At 35.9% G+C, this 22,712-nt stretch overlaps 1 protein-coding gene across 1 annotated transcript; it reads left to right on the forward strand.

Annotated features, from left to right (window-relative positions):
* On the forward strand, window positions 1–17,895 carry hcn3 (hyperpolarization activated cyclic nucleotide-gated potassium channel 3). The gene is made up of 7 exons (XM_056479974.1): window positions 1–346; window positions 10,584–11,016; window positions 13,814–13,975; window positions 15,111–15,329; window positions 15,409–15,555; window positions 17,163–17,403; window positions 17,639–17,895. Exons 1-7 carry the CDS (start codon window positions 66–68, stop codon window positions 17,851–17,853), a joined length of 1,698 nt encoding a protein of 565 aa, XP_056335949.1. The 5' UTR covers window positions 1–65; the 3' UTR covers window positions 17,854–17,895.
* Window positions 17,896–22,712: the final 4,817 nt, after the last annotated feature.

Raw genomic sequence — 22,712 nt, forward strand, 5'->3', positions numbered from 1 at the left:
ACAACCAGGAGCGCTCGGATTCAGGGGCCAGTCCCACATCAAAGTCCCTGGAGGTAACAGCAGGGATGGACGGGACCACAGCCACCACCACCGTGACCGCTGCCACCCCGCCTCGCCCCCATAAAGCCATGCCCGAGTCCTCAGGAGCCCCTGTGGCGTCTGAAGCAGAGGACGGGCCGTTTGTTGACCAGTCCACGTTCCTCCAGAGGCAGTTTAGTTCCATGCTCCAGCCTGGGGTTAATAAGTTCTCCCTGCGGATGTTTGGGAGCGCTAAAGGGGTCGCGGCCGAGCAGGATAGGGTCAAGTCATTTGGGGTGTGGATTATACATCCATACAGCGACTTCAGGTGAGTGACGAGTAAGTGGGAAGGAATATATGACTTGAAGTACACATGAAATCAAAACTAACCATATGATTTCGATAGCTCTAGTTGTGGTTCAGTTGTGACACACTTCATCTGTGCATGTCATTGAGAAAAAAAATGTTTACCCTTCTAATCTTTAATTGAAATCTGACAATGCACTGGACTGTTTGTTTTCAGTTAAACTGTCCGATTACGTCTGTCTGAGGTATTGGGCGTGGCTAACATATTTAACCACGCCCCTCCAACTGTCCGTTTTGACAACAAACAGAAATGATGGGGAGGAGGTCTGTTAGGTTGTAATAACTAAAATGAAATGAAATGCCTACTTTACTATATCCAATCAGCTCACAGTAGAAAAACAAGCCACGCCCACTGTTTTCTCATTTAACATTCCACTTCTCTAGGAACTGCATCACAATAAAAAAAACGGTCCTCGGTTCCGGTTCATGCACTTTAAAGAGTCATGGGATTGTTTGTTTTTACTTGACAATTTAACAAGAACATACAAACAAGTCCAATAAGACTTGATTCGTACATATTTTAAAAACTGTCATTGATGAAATACACAAAAAAGCCATTGGCTCATTTCCATTGTGGACCTCGATGTTGTTGTGGAAATCAGTCTCAATTGTAGAAACGATTCTAACACTAAAAATGCTTAGTTCCACACAATATGTTGGGACAACCCGAGGGAATTAAATTAACATATTAGTTTTTACCATTTTAAGTGGATTGGACATAAAACAATGAAGTTGTCGCAAAAAAAAAAACGTCAAGACTTGTGTTGTTTTAGTTCTTTTTAAATAAATTGTTTGAACAAATTGCAAATGTCAATTTTTGAGTGTAGATCAAGCAAATGGACGTTTAATACACTTATAAGACAATTCAGACTTTTCTCATTAAGAAATATTTTAATTTAACTCTATTTTTTATTTTCATATTTATTTTCATATTTATTTTCATATTTATTTATTTATTATTTATTATTAATATTATTATTATTATTATTATTATTATTATTATTTTAAAGTAAACAGTCAACAGTCTTTCCAGAAATCAATTTTACACTAAGTAAAAACATATTTTTTATAAACCAAACTCTGCACAAAAATGATAAATTATCATGCATCAAAATGAATGCTCATTTTTAAAGGGACAGGTCGCCCCAAAATAAAGATGTACTCATATTCAAGTATATAAAAGAAAATCCAGAGTTATGGATGTGGCATTTGCAGTAAAATCTTAAAACATACATTCACATAGAAAGTATATGCTGACATTATATTGAAACATCTGTTTATATTTTTCAAAACAAACAACCACAGAGTTATGGGATCAGAAAAAGATCAGTCTGTAAATATGTTTTATATTTTAAATGAGGAAAATAAACATGCACTATGGATGTGCCTAAAAAGGTATGCAAGTTACAGTCTACAACATACTTTGTAGAAATTCTGTGAATTAAACTACAAAACCCAAAAGAAACAAAGCTAATCAAAAGGACAAGAGTTGGCTCACTATAGAACAAAAACTATAATATTTTGCTTTATTTCACATTTTTTGCATTTATAAGGAAAAAGCTTTGTTATGGATGTGACAGATACAATATAATAGTGTATATAATATATAATATAATATAATAGTTTGACAACATTGACAGAGACATTTTTGAGTATTGTTAAATCACTGTAAAATACTTGATTACACAAAAAACGCAGAAACGGTTTCGATATTTTGTCGAAAACTAAATTTTTTCATGGCAAGGTTGATATTTATGAATGTACCATAGTATTTTTTTTTTTTTTCATAACAATAATAAGTGTTACTATGTAAAACAGACATAGTGACACTCTGACACTTAATATATATAGTAAATGTATATATAGTAAATATATATATATATATATATATATATATATATATATATATATATATATATATATATATATATATATATATATATATATATATATATATATATATACCGTTTAAATTAGCTTCCTCTCAAAAATGATCTATTTGCTATCTTCCCAGAATGCACTCGGCATAAATAATTATGTTTCCTTTTTTATTGGCACAGCTGCAGCCTATTTATTTTTTTTATTTTTAAATGATGCAGTTTAATGCATTTCATGTGTTTTCCAGAAGTTTTTATGCTTACATTTAATCATTTGGCAGATGGTTAATCCAAAGTGACCATCCAAAGTGTTTTCATACTTATTTTTGCTAATTTTCATTTATTTTATAGCTTTTTTTTTAACCATTTTATAAGTATATATAAATATGTTTTAGTTTTATTAATGTAAAGTGTAAGTGTTCTATTTTTCATAATCAAATAAATAATATATTCTCAGTGAGCTGGAAGGGCTCAGCAGCTGGAAGGGCATCCTCTGCGTAAAACATATGCTGGAAGTTGGTGGTACATTCCGCTGTGGCGACCCCTGATTAATAAAAGGACTAAGCAGAAAAGAAAATGAATGAATGAAATTAATAATATACAGTAAAATATTAATAATAAATATATAATATAAGATATATGTATAGGAACAAAAATATTTGTAATATTTCTCATTTTAGTTGGCCTTTATTTCTTTTGTTTTAGATTTTTAGTGAATAAAACTTTACTGATCCATGTTCATTTTTTAATGGAATACGTGAGGTAAAACAGAATTGTTAATCACTAAAATGAGAATTGAAAATAAAGAGTACTTCAAATAAATAAGGGTCAAATGTATTTACAGAATTCTCTGGGGACATTTTTTAGAGGCTCTTGACTGTTAGTGTTTCACATAAAGGTGTGTTAAGGGTTACGTTTCAGTGCTTAGATTATATGACTGTTAAGCAGTGACATGATCTCCTGTGATGTAACAACAAAATTGTTTAAAAAAATAATCAGTGACCTGCAGCCTCAAATGTGTTGATCATCCTCAACTATACATGTAACTTACAAGAAACCAAACATCTGGGATGGTGTTGTATATAACAGTACAAAAACCTTGTAAAAAACTGCCAGTGCATTTTACAGACTTATTTCACTATTTCTTATACATTATATTATTTCAGACTACTAAAATGTCAATAAAAGTCACTTTGTTAAACTGTAGAGTTGAATTTTCAACATCAAAAGTCGACAGAGCAGCGATCAACATCCCATAATGCAATTCACATCAGTAAATAAACAGAAAACACTTGTGAATCATGAAGTAGGGAAACTTTTAATTAACACATACTTTTTTAAAATGTATATTTAGCCAAATAAATCAATTTTTCAACTAAAGACATTTATCTGACAACAGCATATGCTTAAGAAACAATAAATTGAGTTATAAATTAATGATAATATATGGCGTCATTAAGAATTTTATGTTTTGATAAGCATACTGTAATCTTATATAACTTTACTTAAGTATTGGCATTTCGTAAAATAAAACTAAGAGTTTTCATTTCTATTGCGTCTTGATTTTATGTAGTATTGAGATGGTGTTTACCCTAGACTGCAAAAAATACAGTGTTCCACATAATTCCTTCACGTTGTCATAACACAAATCGATTAAGTTAACTTAACAGTTTTTACAAATTTAAGTGGATTGAATATAAAATGTTTAAGTTGTCCAAAAAAACTCTTAAGGGGCACCTGTTTTACCCCTTTTCCAAGATTTAAGATAAGTATTTTGTGTCCCCAGAATGTGTCTGTAAAGTTTCAGCTCAAAACACAAGTCAGACTATTTATTATACCTTTCAGAATTTAACATTTTCTGGAATCTGAAATTTTATTGAAATTTTCTGCTCTGAACACATTGTAGCTGTTTTTGTTGCCTGTGCCTTTAATGCAAATGAGCTGGTTCTCCCCGCCCACAGCTCTGACGTGCCTGTCAGAGTGTGCCTGAATCTCCGGCTGCGTCAGATAAACAGCACAGTGACAGACATGAAGGAAGCAGATCTCACGTAACGTTTGTGAGAAATACTACAGTAAGAACTTTCCCAATGATTATTCGATGTATTTGTTGTGGAGTTAATTCAAGCCTTTCTGCGATGAGTCACACACAATGTCGTTACACAAGTTCACGCACACACAAAAACACAGCAGACAGACACACACACACACAGCGCGCGTTTAACCTTGCATTGTTTTTGCTCTGTAAATGTGACAGGATACACGTTATTATCCATTGCAAAATAAACCTAATTTAATGTCCACAAACTGGGATTGAAGCTACTTCTTTTATAATTGTACTGACATGCAGCTGTGGTGATGAATTACAGCGATTTTACTGTCTTTATTACAAACATGCACTGTTTTAAAAACGTTTTAAACTTGTCAAATTCATTCTTGATCACATTTGATGATGATTGATGATCACAGAGAGCTGAACAGATCTTTTAATCCCAGTTGCTTTGCGCATGTCCTGTCTTGCTGATATGATTATACACGTTACTATGGAGACATGCTAATACGTGGCTGTCAATCAATTCGGTGGGCGGGGAAACTGCACTACTACATCACGGGTCTCAAAATGGGAGGGATTTGGATCTTATTTTAACGTCAGGAAGACTTATTGTGTTTATATCACTCCAATATGACTGTGGACACACTATACCTGCACACAGTTCTGTCTAAACAGCTTACAAAAGAAGATTTTCATCATAGGTGCCCTTTAAGAGTTGTGTTGTGTCAACTCATTTTAAATAAGTAGTTTAAACAAGCAGCAAAAGTCATTTTAGTGTGTTTTAATTTTAAAACGTTTAGGCTTCTCTGGCATCCCTGACCAACTAAAATGTACGATTTTGAACAATGAAGAAGCCTGTTTTAGTTTGGAAAAGATGTTAGCTTCAGTATAGATGGGCTGAAATGGAAAATTTTGAATAAAAGTAGTCCACAATCACTATTGCGTATCGTTTCATGATTCGTCAACCCCTCTCATATGGCCATTACACAACCAATAGACGGCATTTACCCAGCCAGATGTGCATACAGTGAGCATGAATGGTTGTGTATCATGCAATTTATATTGTATAGTGCGGACAGAGTTCGTTCATTGCTATATGTGTCATTTTTGAAGATTTATTCGGTGTATTTGTGATTTCTGGTTGTCGCCACCTATTGGTTAAATAATGTAATTGCTGCCTACAACTTTCATTTTTGAGCATCGTTAAATGCATATGATGGTGGTTTTAATCTTTACCATAAAAATCAGTGGTTTTACCTAATCTATAAACGGTTATCCCAGTAACTTAAAAGACTAAAGACTGAATCTCTTTCTTGATTTGTGCATTTTCAAACACTTGATTTGAATGTAGCGATTCGAAGGATTAATAAACATTTGCAAATCACCATCATTTATCATTTATGTTGCGTGGTTGTTGAGATCTCAATCTTTTAATGATTAATCGTGCATCGTACACTGAATGCATTAATGCAGGCTAAACAAGTAGTGACAGAAAACACCTTTAATAACCTAAGAAACCCACCCCATCCCGAATAACTTACCACAATTTCTTCCGATATCATTATATTTTACAGGAAAGCCTAAATGCTTTCAAAGTTGTAATTTGAATGATGCGAGAGGTGATCTCAATTCGAATGTTACAAATTTAGTCCAGTAAAAAAAAATTTTAATCTGCGGGTCACTCGTGTTTCAAACCATGGGTTGTGATGCAAGCGAATCATGGATAAACCGTGATCCATTAAATCCCAAGTGAGCCACCGTGCTGCAACAAGAAGAGTTTTCTCCCTAAAATTCTTTTCCTTTTTTAAAATGAAACCACACTTGTGTAAACACGGCTTGACCCAAGTAATTCAATTACTTACTGAATAATTAAATGACTTTTAAACAAAGTATTAAGAAAAGTAGTTTAAATAGTGACCTAATTAGTAATTAACCACCTTTTTGAAGTAACTCACCCAACGCTGCTTATATAACCCCTTGTAACTTTAATTAATTGTCCACAAGCACAATGTCCACAAGCAATTACACTGCAAATCAGGCCGTTAAAGTACGACTCAATCAATCAGCACAGTAAAGCATAATAATAACGGTGCACAGGTCAGTTACAGCGCTTTCCCTTATAGAGTTACCATTAGCCAGAAAGGCTATCAGCGCTGATGGATGGCCGTAAAAAGACACTTGGCTACAGAGTGTCAGGTTGATGCTCTTTGTCTAAAACTTGTACACAGAGAAAGCAGCAAGATGTCAGAGGATAAGCGGATTGTGTTTGCGGAAAGCAAACCGTGGTCGGTAATGCAAACTCCTAATCTCCACAACTGAATCATACACAGTATCCAAAGAAATAAATGAGACTTTAGACAAATACTATTTCAGTCTTTTTCTTAAAGAATGAACGTACCTGATTGGTATCAGTAAATTGGTATGGTTTTTAAATGATCTTGTGATGATCTTTCCTTGTTTTCTGCCATTTAGATTTTTAAAGTAGACTAAAAAATGCAGGATTCCATACAATTCATTCATCTTCTCCCAACACAAATTGATTAAGTTAACAAATTTAAGTGGATTTAACATAAAATATTAAGCTGTCCCAAAATAAAGCTCAAGAATTGTTGTTTTAGCTCATTTTAAATTAGTTTGAACAAGCTGCTAAAATTTAAAGTGTAAAATCAGCTGTCTGCCGTATTTGTTTGTCTTTTGCTTTTGCATTCAAGATGAGAAAAATCCACATCAATATTTATACCTATTGATCCGTTTATCAGTCATTGACTTCCACATCAAAATATCGCTGCTAAAATGTCCATATTGTGCATTACTTGCTGGTTTTTGCTAATTACTTGCAAAATTTACGAGCAGTTTCTAAATGTAAAAATGTCCAAAATTTTTTTTTCCATGTTACTCCATACTTAAATAGAATTCAATTTTCATTTTTAGGTGTTTACTTTAACACTTTTTTTAACAATAAAAAAAAACACCAAATCAAAATAAGGAAACCACAAATAAAAAAGTACGGATTTCTAAATGACTTGTATTTCAATGCAGACAATACAACAAAAATGATTTAATGTACTCCTCGTGATTTATTTTGGAACGGTAAAACATTTACCACGTTGTAATGTTGCCATTCCTTTCCAAAAGTTCCATTCCTTTCAGGTGTAATTTTGTCCCATTTTTGCTGCAAACAAGTTTTAAGGTGGCTAACAGTATGTGGTCTTCGTTTGTGCTTCAAAATCCGCCACACATTCTCTATAAGAGATAGGTCGGGACTGCAGGCAGGCCAGTCAATTACCTGTATCCTCTTCCTCCGCAGCCAGGGCTTTGTAATGTGTGCAGAATGTGGTTTTGCTTTGTCTTGTTAAAATATGCCTGGACAACACTGGAAAAGAAGGCAGCATTATTGTGCTCCAAAATCTATAATTTTCAGCACTAATGGTGCCATCACAGAAGTGCAAGTTATCTTTGGCAAGGGCTGAATGATCCGTTTCTTTGGTCGGGAGCACAGGGCTTCCATTGCTTCCAAAAAATACCTGAAATACTGATTCACTGATCACAGTACACGATTGCACTGTGTGGTGGTTCATCCCAGATGCCTCTGAGCCCAGATAAGTTGACGGCACTTCCGGACTCTGATAATTGTATATAAATGCAGTAATATTGAAAGCTAATAAATCCGAAATTTAATGGTCAATAAGATACCTCGGGGTATGTTTGTTAAACCGTGTTGTACTATAGAGGAAATATTTAGCATATATGATATCACCATTTTAACAAAATCATATTCCGAGATGAAAGCCATATCATTTTTATAACTTGCACGTTTAATCTTGTTTTCAAAATCGTATATTTTCATGCTCGACAAAATGCCCTTGTTGTGTAAATAAATGTAATGTTTCATTTGAAATTGTTTCATTTTTTGTTAAAAGCAGTGTTGTGTAAAATCACTTTATTTGTTGAAAATTAATTCAAAACATTTTCAAAGCTGTCAGCAGATTTTGGCGGCAGAAATGTCATATTATGAATGTCCTTGATTTGAATGCAAATCTTCATTGTGCTCAGTTGTCATCATTGGAGTTGTCTGATATTATTTACCATTGATATGAGCCACCATAATATATGAGACATGAGAGTATTCAGATACCTATTCATGCCATGTGACTGACACTGCTTTGGAAAATATGAGCACAGGTGGAAACTCCAACCCATCCCCAACCACACGTACATGCCTCATGCTAAGCTGCTCGTGTGCAAAAGGCTGCATATCCAGTTTAAACACTCACATACTGTACATTTCCGTTACCACTCTCCATTACCACTTCAGTAATTAATAACAACTCCTAGCAATTAACAATGACTTTAGTGAACACTTCATTGAGTGATTGAACTTCTGAATCAGACTTTATGATTTATTTTGTGATGAATAAACTTTGTTGTACGTTATTTATTTGTTTCTTAAAAAACTGTCTTCTATTTATGTGCAAATGTCTTGTTGAATATATTTCCATGAAACGGCAGCGTATTAAGTTACAGAGATGGTCACCCTATAGCACCTGCAACCTTTAAGCTACACGCCTACATGTAGGTCTGAAAGGCCACAAGGATTTTTCTACATTTTATATTTTAATACAGTTTTTATGGGATATATGTTTAGTGTAGACGCAGCATTGGCTACTGAAAGGTGTGAAATGAATTCAGAAGATCAATTATTATTTGTCTAACAGCTGAAATCTTGCACATATTTTTATGGTTTAATAATATTGGTTCGTATTGTTTTATATAAATATTGTTAAAAGCCATTTGCAACAAAATTTTTCATACTGTACAAAAATAATGCTCATACCTACTTGTAATTCATGGTGTTTTTGTTTTATTTTCAGTTTACTTTAGTAACTGTAAACAATTAATTAAAAACAAAACAAAACAAAACAATGGACCATTTTTATATACTGATGACTTGTTTTGATAGTTAATAATATTGTAAATGGACCAAAGTCTTTTATTTTTTATTTTATTTTATTTTATTTTATTTTATTTTATTTTATTTTATTTATTATTATTTTTTGTTTGTTTATTTATTTATTTATTTTTATTTATTTATTTTTTAATTTTGCTATAATTTACAATTATTATGCTAGCATTGCACTGCAAAAATGCTTTCCTCATGTTTTGTTTTCTTCAAAACAAAAGCAAAATTATTTTACCTGTCCCTTTAGCAGATTATTTTGCTTGTTTTAATGAAAAAACAACTTAATTTTAATTTGAAGTTGGACTAGAAACAAAACAAAAACTCTTAAGTAAGAAAAACATTTTTGCAGTGTAAATTAGCCGCGTGAATGTTTCCAAGACAGTAGATGATCAACCACAACTCTCTGTTCTAATCTCTCAATATTTTTCACTCATTTGGAAAGTCAAAGAAACACTTTTAAAACTTAAATCTAAAAATTCTGAATTAAAAATTAGCTACGTTATTGCCCAATTTTTATATATAATAATTACTATCATTTATCATAATAATCTGCATAAAATTGACATAAAACTGCATAAAAATGTAATTAGATTTTTTAAATTACAGATTCTTACAGAGTTTTATTATACAATATACCCCAGAATTAGGGCTGAACAATGTATCATTTGAGCATCGATATCGCAATGTGTGTATCCGCAAAAGTCACATCGCAGGATTAGGTTATTTACTAAAGATTAAAAGATAAAGATATTATTAAATATGCTTATTTTTTAATTTTTGATACAATAATAACCATGTTATTTTACGTTTGATTGTTCAAGTTCTGCTCCATAAGCTTAATTGACCATAGTGTACGTGTGTGAATGAGAGTGTATAGGTGTTTCCCAGTGATGGCTTGCAGCTGGAAGGACCTCCTTCATGTTGGATAATCTGGCGGTTCATTCTATTGTGGCAACTTCTGATTAATAAAGGGACTAAGCCAAAAAGAAAATGAATGAATGTTCAGGTTCTGTACTTAGATATGGTTAGACTCGCCAGAAAACCATAAAGCACTGTTTATTTATTTTTGCTTATAATTGATTATATTTTATGCATACACACTGCATAGAAAAAGACTTGATCATCCCAGTTGATCTAAATGAATGAAATCTTTCCTAATAGAGCTATTCAAATCATCTGGTAAAGTTATATTAATATTGCAATATATACTGTGGCAAAATAAAATATATCAATGTCAGATTTTTTCAATATTGTGCAGCCTTATACCCAGAATCCATCCTTTGTTCCTTACATCATGCATCTTCACACACAGGTTTTACTGGGACTTGGTGATGCTTTGCCTGATGATGGGGAACCTGGTCATCCTTCCATGGGGAATCACCTTCTTTGAGGACCAGAACACCCTGCCGTGGATCACCTTTAACGTAGCCTCTGACACGCTTTTCCTGGCCGACCTCGTCTTCAACTTTCGCACCGGCATTATGGAGGGTGACAACTCCCAAATCATCCTAGACCCGCAAATCATCAGCCGGCGTTACCTGCGAGGCTGGTTCCTGGTGGATTTCATCTCCTCCATACCAGTGGACTACATCTTCCTGATAGTGGACATAGAGTCCCGGCTGGAGTCAGCAGAGGTGTATCGCACCGCCAGGGCTTTACGTATTGTGCGCTTCACCAAGATCCTCAGCTTGCTCAGACTGCTGCGCTTGTCCAGACTTATACGGTACATTCATCAGTGGGAGGAGGTAAGCAACCGATTCTAGATCTAGATTAGGATAGCAAAAACTGTTAGTTTACACTTTTTAGTTTATGTTTTTTTTTTATCAAGGTTAATGTAATATCTTGGTCCACCTAAGAAGTTACTTTTCTTGTATGTTAACATTAAGAAGACTTTGTTGACTGTTATATTGTTTTCATACTTAAATCTGTTATTTTTTAAATGATTGAAAATACTATAATCAATAATTTTTTTAAATATGTGGTGAACAGTACTTTATTTGTAAATGCAATCATTTAAATTTCCAACTTTTGTTACTTTTGTTGGCTATTAATTTTAGCTATCAGTCAAAATGCAAACATGTTAGTCAGATAATATTATCAAAATGCAAACATAGCGAAAGCCATATCACCCTTCAGCCCAAGACCGGTAACTCACTGAAGTTAAGCAGGGCTGAGACTGGTAAGTATGGTCTGTCTGCGGACTGCAAAACAGTGGCGTAACATGAAGGGGTGTAACTTTTAGTACAATACAGGCGTAACTTGATGTTATGGAGACCCACGTCAAAACTATGTTACATCAGTTACATAACGTCTACACCTTCCCCAACTCTTAACCCAACCATCATAGTTATTAAAGTCTAGACCTACCCTAAGCCTTAACCCAACCATTATAGTTACTAATGTCTACACCTTCCCCAACCCTAAACCCAACCATCACAGTTATTAACGTCTATACTACCACAACCCTTAACCCAACCATCATTGTTATTAACGTCTACACCTACCCTAACCCTTAAAACAACCATCAAAGTTATTAATGTCTACACCTACCCTAACCCTTAACACAACCATCACAGTTATTAACATCTATACTACCACAACCCTTAACCTAACCATCTTCATTATTAACAGCTACACATTCCCCAACCCTAAACTCAACCATCATTGTCATTAATGTCTACACCTACCACAAGCCTTAACCCAGCCATCACAGTTATTAAATTCAACACCTACCACAACCCTTAACCCAACCATCACAGTTATTAACATCTACACCTTCCCCAAACCAAAACCCAACTATCACAATTATTAACGTCTACAACTACCCCAACCCTTAACCCAACCATCACAGTTATTAACATCTACACCTTCCCCAAACCAAAACCCAACTATCACAATTATTAACGTCTACAACTACCCCAACCCTTAACCCAACCATCATAGTTATTAAAGTCAACACCTACCACAACCCTTAACCCAACCATCACAGTTATTAACATCTACACCTTCCCCAAACCAAAACCCAACTATCACAATTATTAACGTCTACAACTACCCCAACCCTTAACCCAACCATCACAGTTATTAACATCTACACCTTCCCCAAACCAAAACCCAACTATCACAATTATTAACGTCTACAACTACCCCAACCCTTAACCCAACCATCACAGTTATTAACATCTACACCTTCCCCAAACCAAAACTGAACCATCAAAGTTATTAATGTCTACACCTACCCCAACCCATAACCCAACCATCACTGTTATTAACGTCTATACTACCACAACCCTAAACCCAACTACCACAGTTATTAACGTCTACACCTTCCCCAAACCTAAACCCAACCATCATAGTTATTAGGGTACAGGTGCGAAAGTTGTGGAGGCTTTCTTACTTGACACGCTTGCCATTGTACTGTTATTTGCAACCACAGGGGGTGACGCAGAGTAGGCTAACTGTCGTGACAAAACGGATGAAGTCAGCGAGTTACATGGTGGAGTTGCTAAATGAATGAATATAATAATGTATCTAATGAATTGGTTGTGGATAAATTTGGAGAAAACTCACATTTGCAAACAACATTTTGTTGTGACATCTTACATGGTTTAATGGAATCTTGATAACTGCAAGTTACGCCTCTCTAACTTACGATAAGTTTTGTTTCTTCATGTTACGCCCCTGTCTTACAATCCGCAGACAGATACACTTGAGACTGGTCAGTACCTGGATGGGAGACCACATGGAAAAACTAGGTTGCTGTTGTAAGTGATGTTAGTGAAGCCAGCAGGGGGTGCTGAACCTGTGGTCTGTGCGAGTCTTAATGCCCCAGTACTGTGAAGGGGACACCATATTGTCAGTAAACGCCATCTTTTGGATGAGACGTTAAACTGAGATCTTGACCCTCTGTGGTCATAAAAAAATCTCATGGCACTTATTGTAAAAGAATAGGGGTGGAACCCCTGTGTCCTGGCCAAAATCTCTTCATCGGCTCTTACTCATCATGGCCTCCCAATCATCCCCATCCACCGATTCTCTCCACTTCACCAATAGCTGGTGTGTAGTAAGCGCACTGGTGCTGGTTGTCCTATGGCTGCCGTTGCATCATCCAAGTGGATGCTGTACACTGGTGTTGGTGTGAAGCGCTTTGGGTGTATGGCCTTACACCATAAATGCAATATATAAATACACGCATTACATTATGCATAAAATTTGAGTTTTGATATATAAATCATAATTATTTTTTTAAATATGTGGTGAACAGTACTTTATTCGCAAATGCAATTTTTATTTTAGTGCATAATTTAAATTTTCAAATTTAGGTGGAAACATTGATAATGAACACCATGTTTCTTATATGTATAATCAAAACGCAATAAATAACAGTGAACTGAAGAAGATCAAAAACCGAGCCTTGGGGAATGCCAGGTTAAACCTGCTATAACTGAGTGTGACCAGAAAGATGAAATCAAAAAACATGACCACAACTTCAGATCTATTCTAGCTGTCCATTTCACTTATTTTTATTGTTGTTTTTTACAGATCTTCCACATGACCTATGACCTAGCAAGCGCGGTGGTTCGCATAGTGAATCTGATTGGGATGATGCTGCTGCTGTGCCACTGGGATGGCTGCATGCAGTTCATGGTGCCAATGCTACAAGACTTCCCTCCAACCTGCTGGGTCTCCAAAAACAACATGGTGGTATGTTTGTCTCATAGATTTTCCAGAACAGAGGTGCCCCAACTCGGTCCTGGAGGGCCGATGTCCTGCAAAGTTTAGTTCCAACCCCAATCAGACACACCCAGGCTAGCTAATCAAGCTCTTACTCGGCTTGTTAGAAACATCCATACAGGTGTGTTGAGGCAAGTTGGAGCTAAAATCTGCAGGACACCGGCCCTCCATGACAGAGTTTGGGCACGCCTGCTTTAAAAAAATGCTCATCCCTTTCCTAAAGGAAGTCCTAAATGTATAGGAAGATACTGGAACATCGTATCTTCACACCACTGTGTCCCAGCAGCAATCGAATTGCTAAATTGCTCGGACTGCTAAGCGAATCACTGGTACAACCCTTCCTACTCCCCAAGAACTGTACTTATCCAGAGCGAGCAGAAGGGCTGCCAAAATCACTCTGGACCCCTCACACCCAGCACACTGCCTCTTTGAACTTTTACCTTCTGGTCGACGCTACTGAGCACTGCGCACCAGAACAGCCAGACACAGAAACAGTTTCTTCCCTCAGGCAATCCATCTCATCAACACTTGATGATAATAATTGCGAAACCAACATCACTACTTGCTATACACTTTTATACACATATACACTTATTTAACAACACACTTTACATGCCAATTTGCACATAACAGCTGCACGTATAACGTTGTATATAGTAATATACCTGTACATACACTTGTCAATTTGTATATTTGCATTCACTACCTACTTCTATTTTTTAAAATATATTTATTATCTGTTTTTTGTCCTGTCTCTGTAATCCTGTTGCACTGTAGAAGCTGTCACGAAAACAAATTCCTCGTATGTGTGAACATACCTGGCAATAAAGCTCTTTCTGATTCTGATTCTGAAATAAAAATAATAATAAAGGAGGGAGAGAACATTCCCTGCTAGCATTAGTACGTTGTTATTGAGCTCGAGATTTTTGGGTTTTGTCATGGCTTGTATTTTTTATATATTTTGTGTTGTACATTGTGTTGATGTCTATATTGAATTAATTTTAGTGATGCACTGCTAAATTTCTTTACGTAAAACTACATTTGGATATTAATAAAGACTCCTTGATAAATATTTATAAATTTGCTATATGTCTTACTATGCCAGAATTCCACTTGGGATGTCCAATACTCCTATGCCTTGTTTATGGCCATGAGCCACATGTTGTGTATCGGATATGGTGCTCAGGCTCCTGAGGGACCCACTGATGTCTGGCTCACAATGATCAGCATGATAATTGGCGCCACTTGCTATGCCATGTTCTTGGGCAATGCCACCAACCTGGTCCAGTCTTTGGATGCTTCCCATCGCCAGTACCAAGAAAAGGTACTAGCTGCTAAGTAAAGCGTTTTTGAGACATCGTTTTCTTGTTTTGTCAACAGTTTGGTTGCTTGGTTTGTTACAGTACAAGCAGGTGGAGCAGTACATGTCTTTCCACAAGCTACCGGCTGACATGAGGCAGAGGATCCATGATTATTATGAACACCGCTTCCAGGGCAAGATGTTTGATGAGGAGAATATCCTGGAAGAGCTCAGCGACCCACTTAAAGAGGTTACCTTTAGACATTTTCTTTTAAATTTATTGATATTATGACAATAAAATGTTTATTTTCTTAAATATTTAGGTGCACTTATTAGGGCTGCAATATATATTGTTAAATTATCTTTAGCATGGTAATAGTTTATGAAATATACATATTGCAGACATGTGGGATAAATTACATTTATTTTATGCATTGGTTGTTTATGTAAATTTGACTGTTCAGATGGGGCCTTACTATATTTACCCCATTCTCCAATAGTTGCTGTTCTGCTATTGGTTGGAGTAAACCCAGAGATGAAAATAAATACTTATATAGACAACAGCCAATAAGAATCACAATATCTGCTGCGGTTTACACTCATTCAAAGTGTTTTAAAGACTAAATGTTTGGACCTTGACACAGTTTTTTAGATCTGAAAAACACCTTTTATCTGTTTATTTTAATATCAATAAATAAATAATTTTTTAACATAGCTAACAAAAATAGCATTTTTCTAGGGAAATGTTGTATTGTTAGAAAGATCATTATCGCAAAACTCAACAACTATATTGCATATGTTTTTCCAGTATTGCGTATCCTTAGTACTTGGATATAACTATAATGGTTTTGATAAAATTTGGGACCTACTGTACTTACGTACCAAAAATTTACTAGCTTCTGAAAACATTAATAAAGGGCTCCTACGATGTAAAATCAACTTTTGGAAGCTGTTTGGACAGAAATGTGTGTAGGTATAGTGTGTCCATAGTCCCATTGAAGTGATATAAACGTAACAAGTCTCATTTATTCATTCATTTGGCTTAGTCCCTTTATTCATCAGGGGTCGCCACAGCGGAATGAACCGCCAACTTATCCAGCATATGTTTTTACACAGCAAATTCCATTCCAGCTGCAACCCATCACTGGGAAACATCCATACACACTCATTCACACACATACACTACGGACAATTTAGCTTACCACATGTCTTTGGACTTGTGGGGGAAACCAGAGCACCTGGAAGAAACACACGAACACAGGGGGAATATGCAAACTCCACACAGAAACGCCAACTGACCCAGCCGAGGTCTCGAACCAGCGACCTTCTTGCTGTGAGGTGATTGTGCTACCCACTGCGCCACTGTGTTGCCCGCACAACAAGTCTTTTTAGGTAAATTTCCTGATGTTAAAATAGGATCCAAATCTCAAAATTTTGAGGCCCACCACAACGTGATGTATCAGTGCGTTTTTTCATGCCCACAAATTATTGACAGGCGTGTATTAACATCCATAGTAACTTGTATAAACATGTCCACAGAACTGGATTTGCAAAGAAACTTGGATTAAAAGATCTGTTCCAACCTTCTGTGATCAGCTGCACCTCAAGAATGAGTTTTACAAGTATAAAAGTTTTTAAAACAGCATGGTTGTAAAAGCAGTAAAATCGCTATGTAATTCATAACCGCTGGAATCCCCCCAGCTGCATAGTGTCAGTCACATCTATAAATGAGGACACTTTAATCTCACAACAAGAGTCCTGGTTAATGAATTAAACCAAGCAAAATGCTACAGTTTTTGTGAGGGCTAGTAGCAGTATTCCTAATTCCCCATCTTGTATTGTGTGCTTGGCCTGCAGGAGATTGTGAACTATAACTGCCGTGGGCTGGTGGCTAACATGCCCCTCTTTGCAAACGCTGATCCTCACTTCGTCACAGTGCTCCTCTCAAAGTTACGTTTTGAGGTCTTTCAGCCTGGTGATGTCATCATTCGCGAAGGGACACTGGGTCGTAAGATGTACTTCATCCAGCATGGCTGTGTGAGTGTGATCACTTCAGACAACAAGGAAAAGAAACTGAATGACGGCTGCTACTTTGGGGGTGAGTTTGTTTGTTTTTTAGATACGAAATTTAGGTTTAGTTAACTCCGAAATGAAAAAGCTGTCATAATTCACTCAATCTCATGTCCCATAATGCTTTCTGATAAGATGAGACATTTCTGACACTTATTGGTGTAAAATATCCATGAGCACTTGAAGGCAACCTAAAACGTGATAATAAATCAAAATGTGGACAGCTACACGCATAAATTCATCATTTTCCACTTGTATTCCAGAGATATGTCTGCTGACGCGTGGACGCCGCACAGCCAGCGTCAGAGCTGACACTTACTGCAGACTTTACTCTCTCAGCGTGGACAGCTTCAATGAAGTCTTGGAGGAGAATCCGTTAATGAGGAGGGCCTTTGAGAACGTAGCAGTCAACAGATTGGGCCGTGAGTCAAACGGCTATGAACATTCCTACAAGAACATGGAGGATGACGGGGACTAATGTATTCTTTCACTCTCTGTGAACTTTGACTGAGCGGAGACTCACGGAAGACCAACGATGTAGGGAAAACATGCAGGATAAGTGTTATTGTCTCCAAATAATTGACTTTAATGACAATGTACAGTTGCAGTATGGTGTGATTTATTTCATTCAAATAGTGATTTATGATTATATGATATATAAAAATTCACTACCTGACAAAAGTCTCGTCTTTTTAAGTTTTAGGAACAACAAATAATAATATGACTTCTAGTTCATTTGGTATTAGAAGTGGCTAATATAAAAGGCAAAGGCCTCTAAATTACGCTTATTTAACCAAAATAAAGCATGATCATGCCTTGATTTTTAATTATTTAATTAGGACAGTAAGGTCTGACTTTGCTTAGACCAAAGTCTTATCACTTAACAGAAATAATGTCCAGTATAGAATATAAAGTCATGGAGATGTGAAATAAGAATTGATATTGTGTATGACTCTCATGAGCTTGGACCACTGCAACCACACATCTCTGCAATGACTCAAATAACTTATTAATGAAGTCATCTGGAATGGCAAAGAAAGTGTTCTTGCAGGACTCCCAGAGTTCATCAAGATTCTTTGGATTCATCTTCAATGCCTCCTGGACTGGCCAATCCTGACCTTCTTTGATTTTCTTTGGTGTGGAGGCTAAAGTATGAGAAGGAGCGCTATCCTGCTGAAGAATTTGCCCTCTCCTGTGGTTTGTAATATAATGGGCAGCACAAATGTCTTGATACCTCAGGCTGTTGATGTTGCCATCCACTCTGCAGATCTCTCACACGCCCCCATACTGAAAGTAACTCCAAACCATGATTTTTCCTTCACCAAACTTGACTTATTTCTATGAGAATCTTGGGTTCATGCGGGTTCCAATAGGTCTTCTGCAGTGTTTGTGATGATTGGGATGCAGTTCAACTGATGATTCATCAGATCAATCTACCTTCTGCCACTTTTCCAAATCATCAACTAGAAGTCAAGTTATTATTTGTCACTTTTACAACTGGGATCGACGACAAGACTTTTGTCAGGCATTAAATAAGATTAGACTTATGCTGGGTTCTCGTCAAACGCGAAAAGAACACGCGATTGTGTCACTTGTTCTAGTTTACTCAGGGTTTATTTTTTGAACTTCACTTTCTTTTTAATTTTAGGCGAATGCTGCACATTTAATGCAAACACATCACATATTCTGCGCCGTTTGTGCAGTCAGTAGACATTCGCTTCTGTTTCCACGTTTCCATTGACTTTGTAGGTACCCAGCAGGCACACAACATCATATGACATTGACCTTTATTTCTATTTTGGTTGCGACGTCACGTGAGCAAAATTTAACATCAGTGGATATCTAATACTGACGTCAGCTGGCGTTGATATTTGTTTGGTTTTAGGCTGTGGCATTAACTAACCAAAATCCAACATCAGCTTAACGTTATGATAAGACTTATATGCAACGTCAAAGTCTAACATCAGTAGACGTTTATCTTTGGTTGGTTTTATGTTGTGTAATCATCTTGACATTGGAATCTGACCTCAAACTGACGTTGGGTTCTAACGTCAAACTGATTTTCATATACAACCAAAATTCAAAGTTAGTCTGACATTGGAGTCCAACATCAAGTTTATGTCTGTGGTGTCCGGTGCCTGCTGGGTAATTTACTCCCACGAATGCTTATATTTAGTGTGAACCCAGCATTTTGTAGTTGACTTTTGAGAAACTGGATCCTTATGATTTGTTTTTTCAGACATAAACCATTATCAGCATATATGCAGCAATATTTAGTAAGCAATATTCATATGTTAAAATTAAATGACCATGTAAAAAACACACCCCAAAATTACTCGTTTATTTTTTTCTAAGGGTGTGTTCACACTTGGCAGGTTTGGTTAATTAAAACAAATTCTGATGCACTCGCTCTGTTAATGCAGTTCATTTAATGAACAAGATCTCATTCACTTCCCAATGAGCTCTGACATGGTTCGAAATATGAAAAAAGAGCACAACACAGACCAAAGAAAGCTATACAAACCAAATACAGGATGTGATTTCATAAGACATAACCATTTAAAGGGCAGAATGCTCTAGCAAACTTGTTTTTTTAATGTCATAGGGGCAGTGTTGTTCAATACAACCATTAAAAACATGTCTTTTTGCAACAGATTTTCATTTGTGTATGAGTCAGGGGGATTCCTGCTGCTCTTTTGACTTTTTACACAAGTTTTAAGGTCTTTACAAGGCCTTAAATGTTACAAATTTCCCTGCATTTGCACACATAGAATGAGTTGGTTTAGCCCAGTGCTAAAAATGACAGGACTAAATGTAATTGTCAGAACACTGGACCAATCAGAACTGAACTACAAATTCGAACATATGGCTAGTATATCCAAATTACCTTAAAATTGCCACTCATCACTCATCATAATGGCTCACAAGAATTTAATTACAGAGCTCTCTAATTTCCCCTGCATTTTTACTAGTAACAAATACAAATAGAGAGCTCTGTAATTCATTTTTTTACTAGTAACAATTAAATTTAGAGAGCCCTTTCGGTTAATTCTTACAGAATTACAACCAGGGAGCTTTACGATAACATTTATACTAGTAACATGTCTCCATTGACTTCTATTCAGTTATAATCACAGAGCGCTACAATTGAGTTTGTACTATTGTAATTTTTTACTAATAACAATTACAATTACAGAGCTCTTTAATGCAGTGCTTCAGTTCAGAATACAATCACAGAGCTCTCCAATAAATTAAAGATGTGTTTAATTGAAAAGCTCTTATGGAATTAAATTAGAGAGCTCCCTAATTGAAATTATTACTAGTAACAATTGAATTTAAGAGCTCTGCACTTCCATTGTAATTATGATGAGTGACACTGTGCTTTTTAAGCTAATTTGACTTGCCATAGGGAACATATACAGTAGTTACTACTCAGCTCCTGCAGCCTTCAGATTTACTCCCTGCTCATTTTGCATAGTTTTGCATACGTTTACGCAACTCATAACTCATTTTTAAACATCGTTTACATTGAAAATCCATCCAGCAGCCTGTTGCACTTATTGACACATTGATCACTGTTGTGCTGCTGGTGGAAGGACATTTGATCATTTATTAATTATGGAGGTAAACAATCAATTAGAGTTCTATTTTTTATTATTATACAATAATAATTGAGATTACGCTAAATTCCAGATCGATCTCGAGCACTTAAGGATCATGCATTGAAACAAAAGAGGCCTGTTAACAGAAAGACGAGGCTGAGCAGAGACGTACTGCCCAGTGTCATCTTACCGTCAAATTAAAGTATTAAACAATATGAGTCACATAATCACTGATTAAACTCATTTCCGTTTGCCCTGAGTCCTACTTATCTGTCATAATCAGTTAAAACCCCTTTAAGAAGAGGTTGCTTTCAGATGTGTGCTTTAGGACAAGGACATTTTAAATTAAGATTTTGTTAGAAAAATGTCTGTTCTGTGGATAGAAATAAAAATATGTATTATTTTGCCCCCCCCTAAAGTGTAAAACCTGGAGCTGATTTATGACTGTTATTGATGAACAACTTGGATTGTGAATATAAGCCTGCATGTTATGAAATTGAATGTTTTCCACATCACTAAATTATGAAAGTACATCTGTTCACCTGCACAATATGTGATGATTATTTTCAAGGAATTGTCGTTTAATTTATACCTAATTGTTTTCATATAATATGAAATAAAATGGTGAAATTATATATGACTTCACTAGAGTGGCTCCAAATAATAATATAATTAAAAAAACATAATAGCCTATCAGGTATCATTGGTTCCCAGCAGACACAGGATATCAACAAGACGTCAGATTGACGTTGTATCCTAATGTCGTGGGGACATTGCATTTTGTTTGGAAATGAAAATCGGGTTGATGTCAGAACCCAAGGTGCCAATGTCCAACGTCCAACCTAAAATCAACCAAATATCAACGTTTAATGATGTTGCAGCTTGGCGTTGTGTGGACATTACCAATATGATGTTTATCAGATGTTGGATTTTGGTTGCCATACCTGAAAAATAAATGTCAGTATTTGACATGACGTTGGTTTAAGATGTTGGCTCGATGTTGGATTTTGGTCACAACCTTTCTAACACAACTAAAAATCAGCCAAATATCAACGTCATTTGATGTCGTTATTGGACGTCAAAATAACATTGCCCTTAGACACTGACTAGACATTTAATTTTGGTCACCTGCTCTGCTGAAAGAAACAGCTTAGACCAGCCTAGGCTAGTGCTGGTTTTAGTTGGTTGACCAGCCTGGTTTTAGAGGGGTTTTGGCCATTTCCAGTCTGGTCTTAGTTGGTCAGGCTGGGAAATGACCAGCTAAAACCAGCTTGACCAGCCTGGATTAAGCTGGACATAGCTGGTTTTGGCTGGACTCCCAGCCTGGATAGAAGCTGGTTTTAGCTGGTCATCTCCCAGCCTAACCAGCTAAGACCAAGTTGGAAATGGCTGGAAACCAGGCTGGAAATGCCAAAACCCCTTTTAACCGGGCTGGTCGACCAGCTAAAACAACCAGCCAAGGCTGGTTTAAGCTGTTTTTTTTTTTCAGCATTGTGGCGTCACGACCTAAAGCTAACCTAATATTAATGTTTTATGATGATGTGTGCCTGCCTGGCTTGAACATTTCCAAATAGGCTAGCATGTTTAACTACATGCTACATATTTAACTATAGAAGCAATAGCCCATATTTCGTGTTTATTTATCATTTTCGTGTTTATCATTTCGTGTTTATCATTTTCGTGTTTATTTGACATAAAAAATTGCTTTTATTTTAATCTCCAAACTGCTATACAG

This window comes from Danio aesculapii, chromosome 19, assembly GCF_903798145.1.
Source record: "Danio aesculapii chromosome 19, fDanAes4.1, whole genome shotgun sequence".
NCBI lineage: Eukaryota > Metazoa > Chordata > Actinopteri > Cypriniformes > Danionidae > Danio > Danio aesculapii.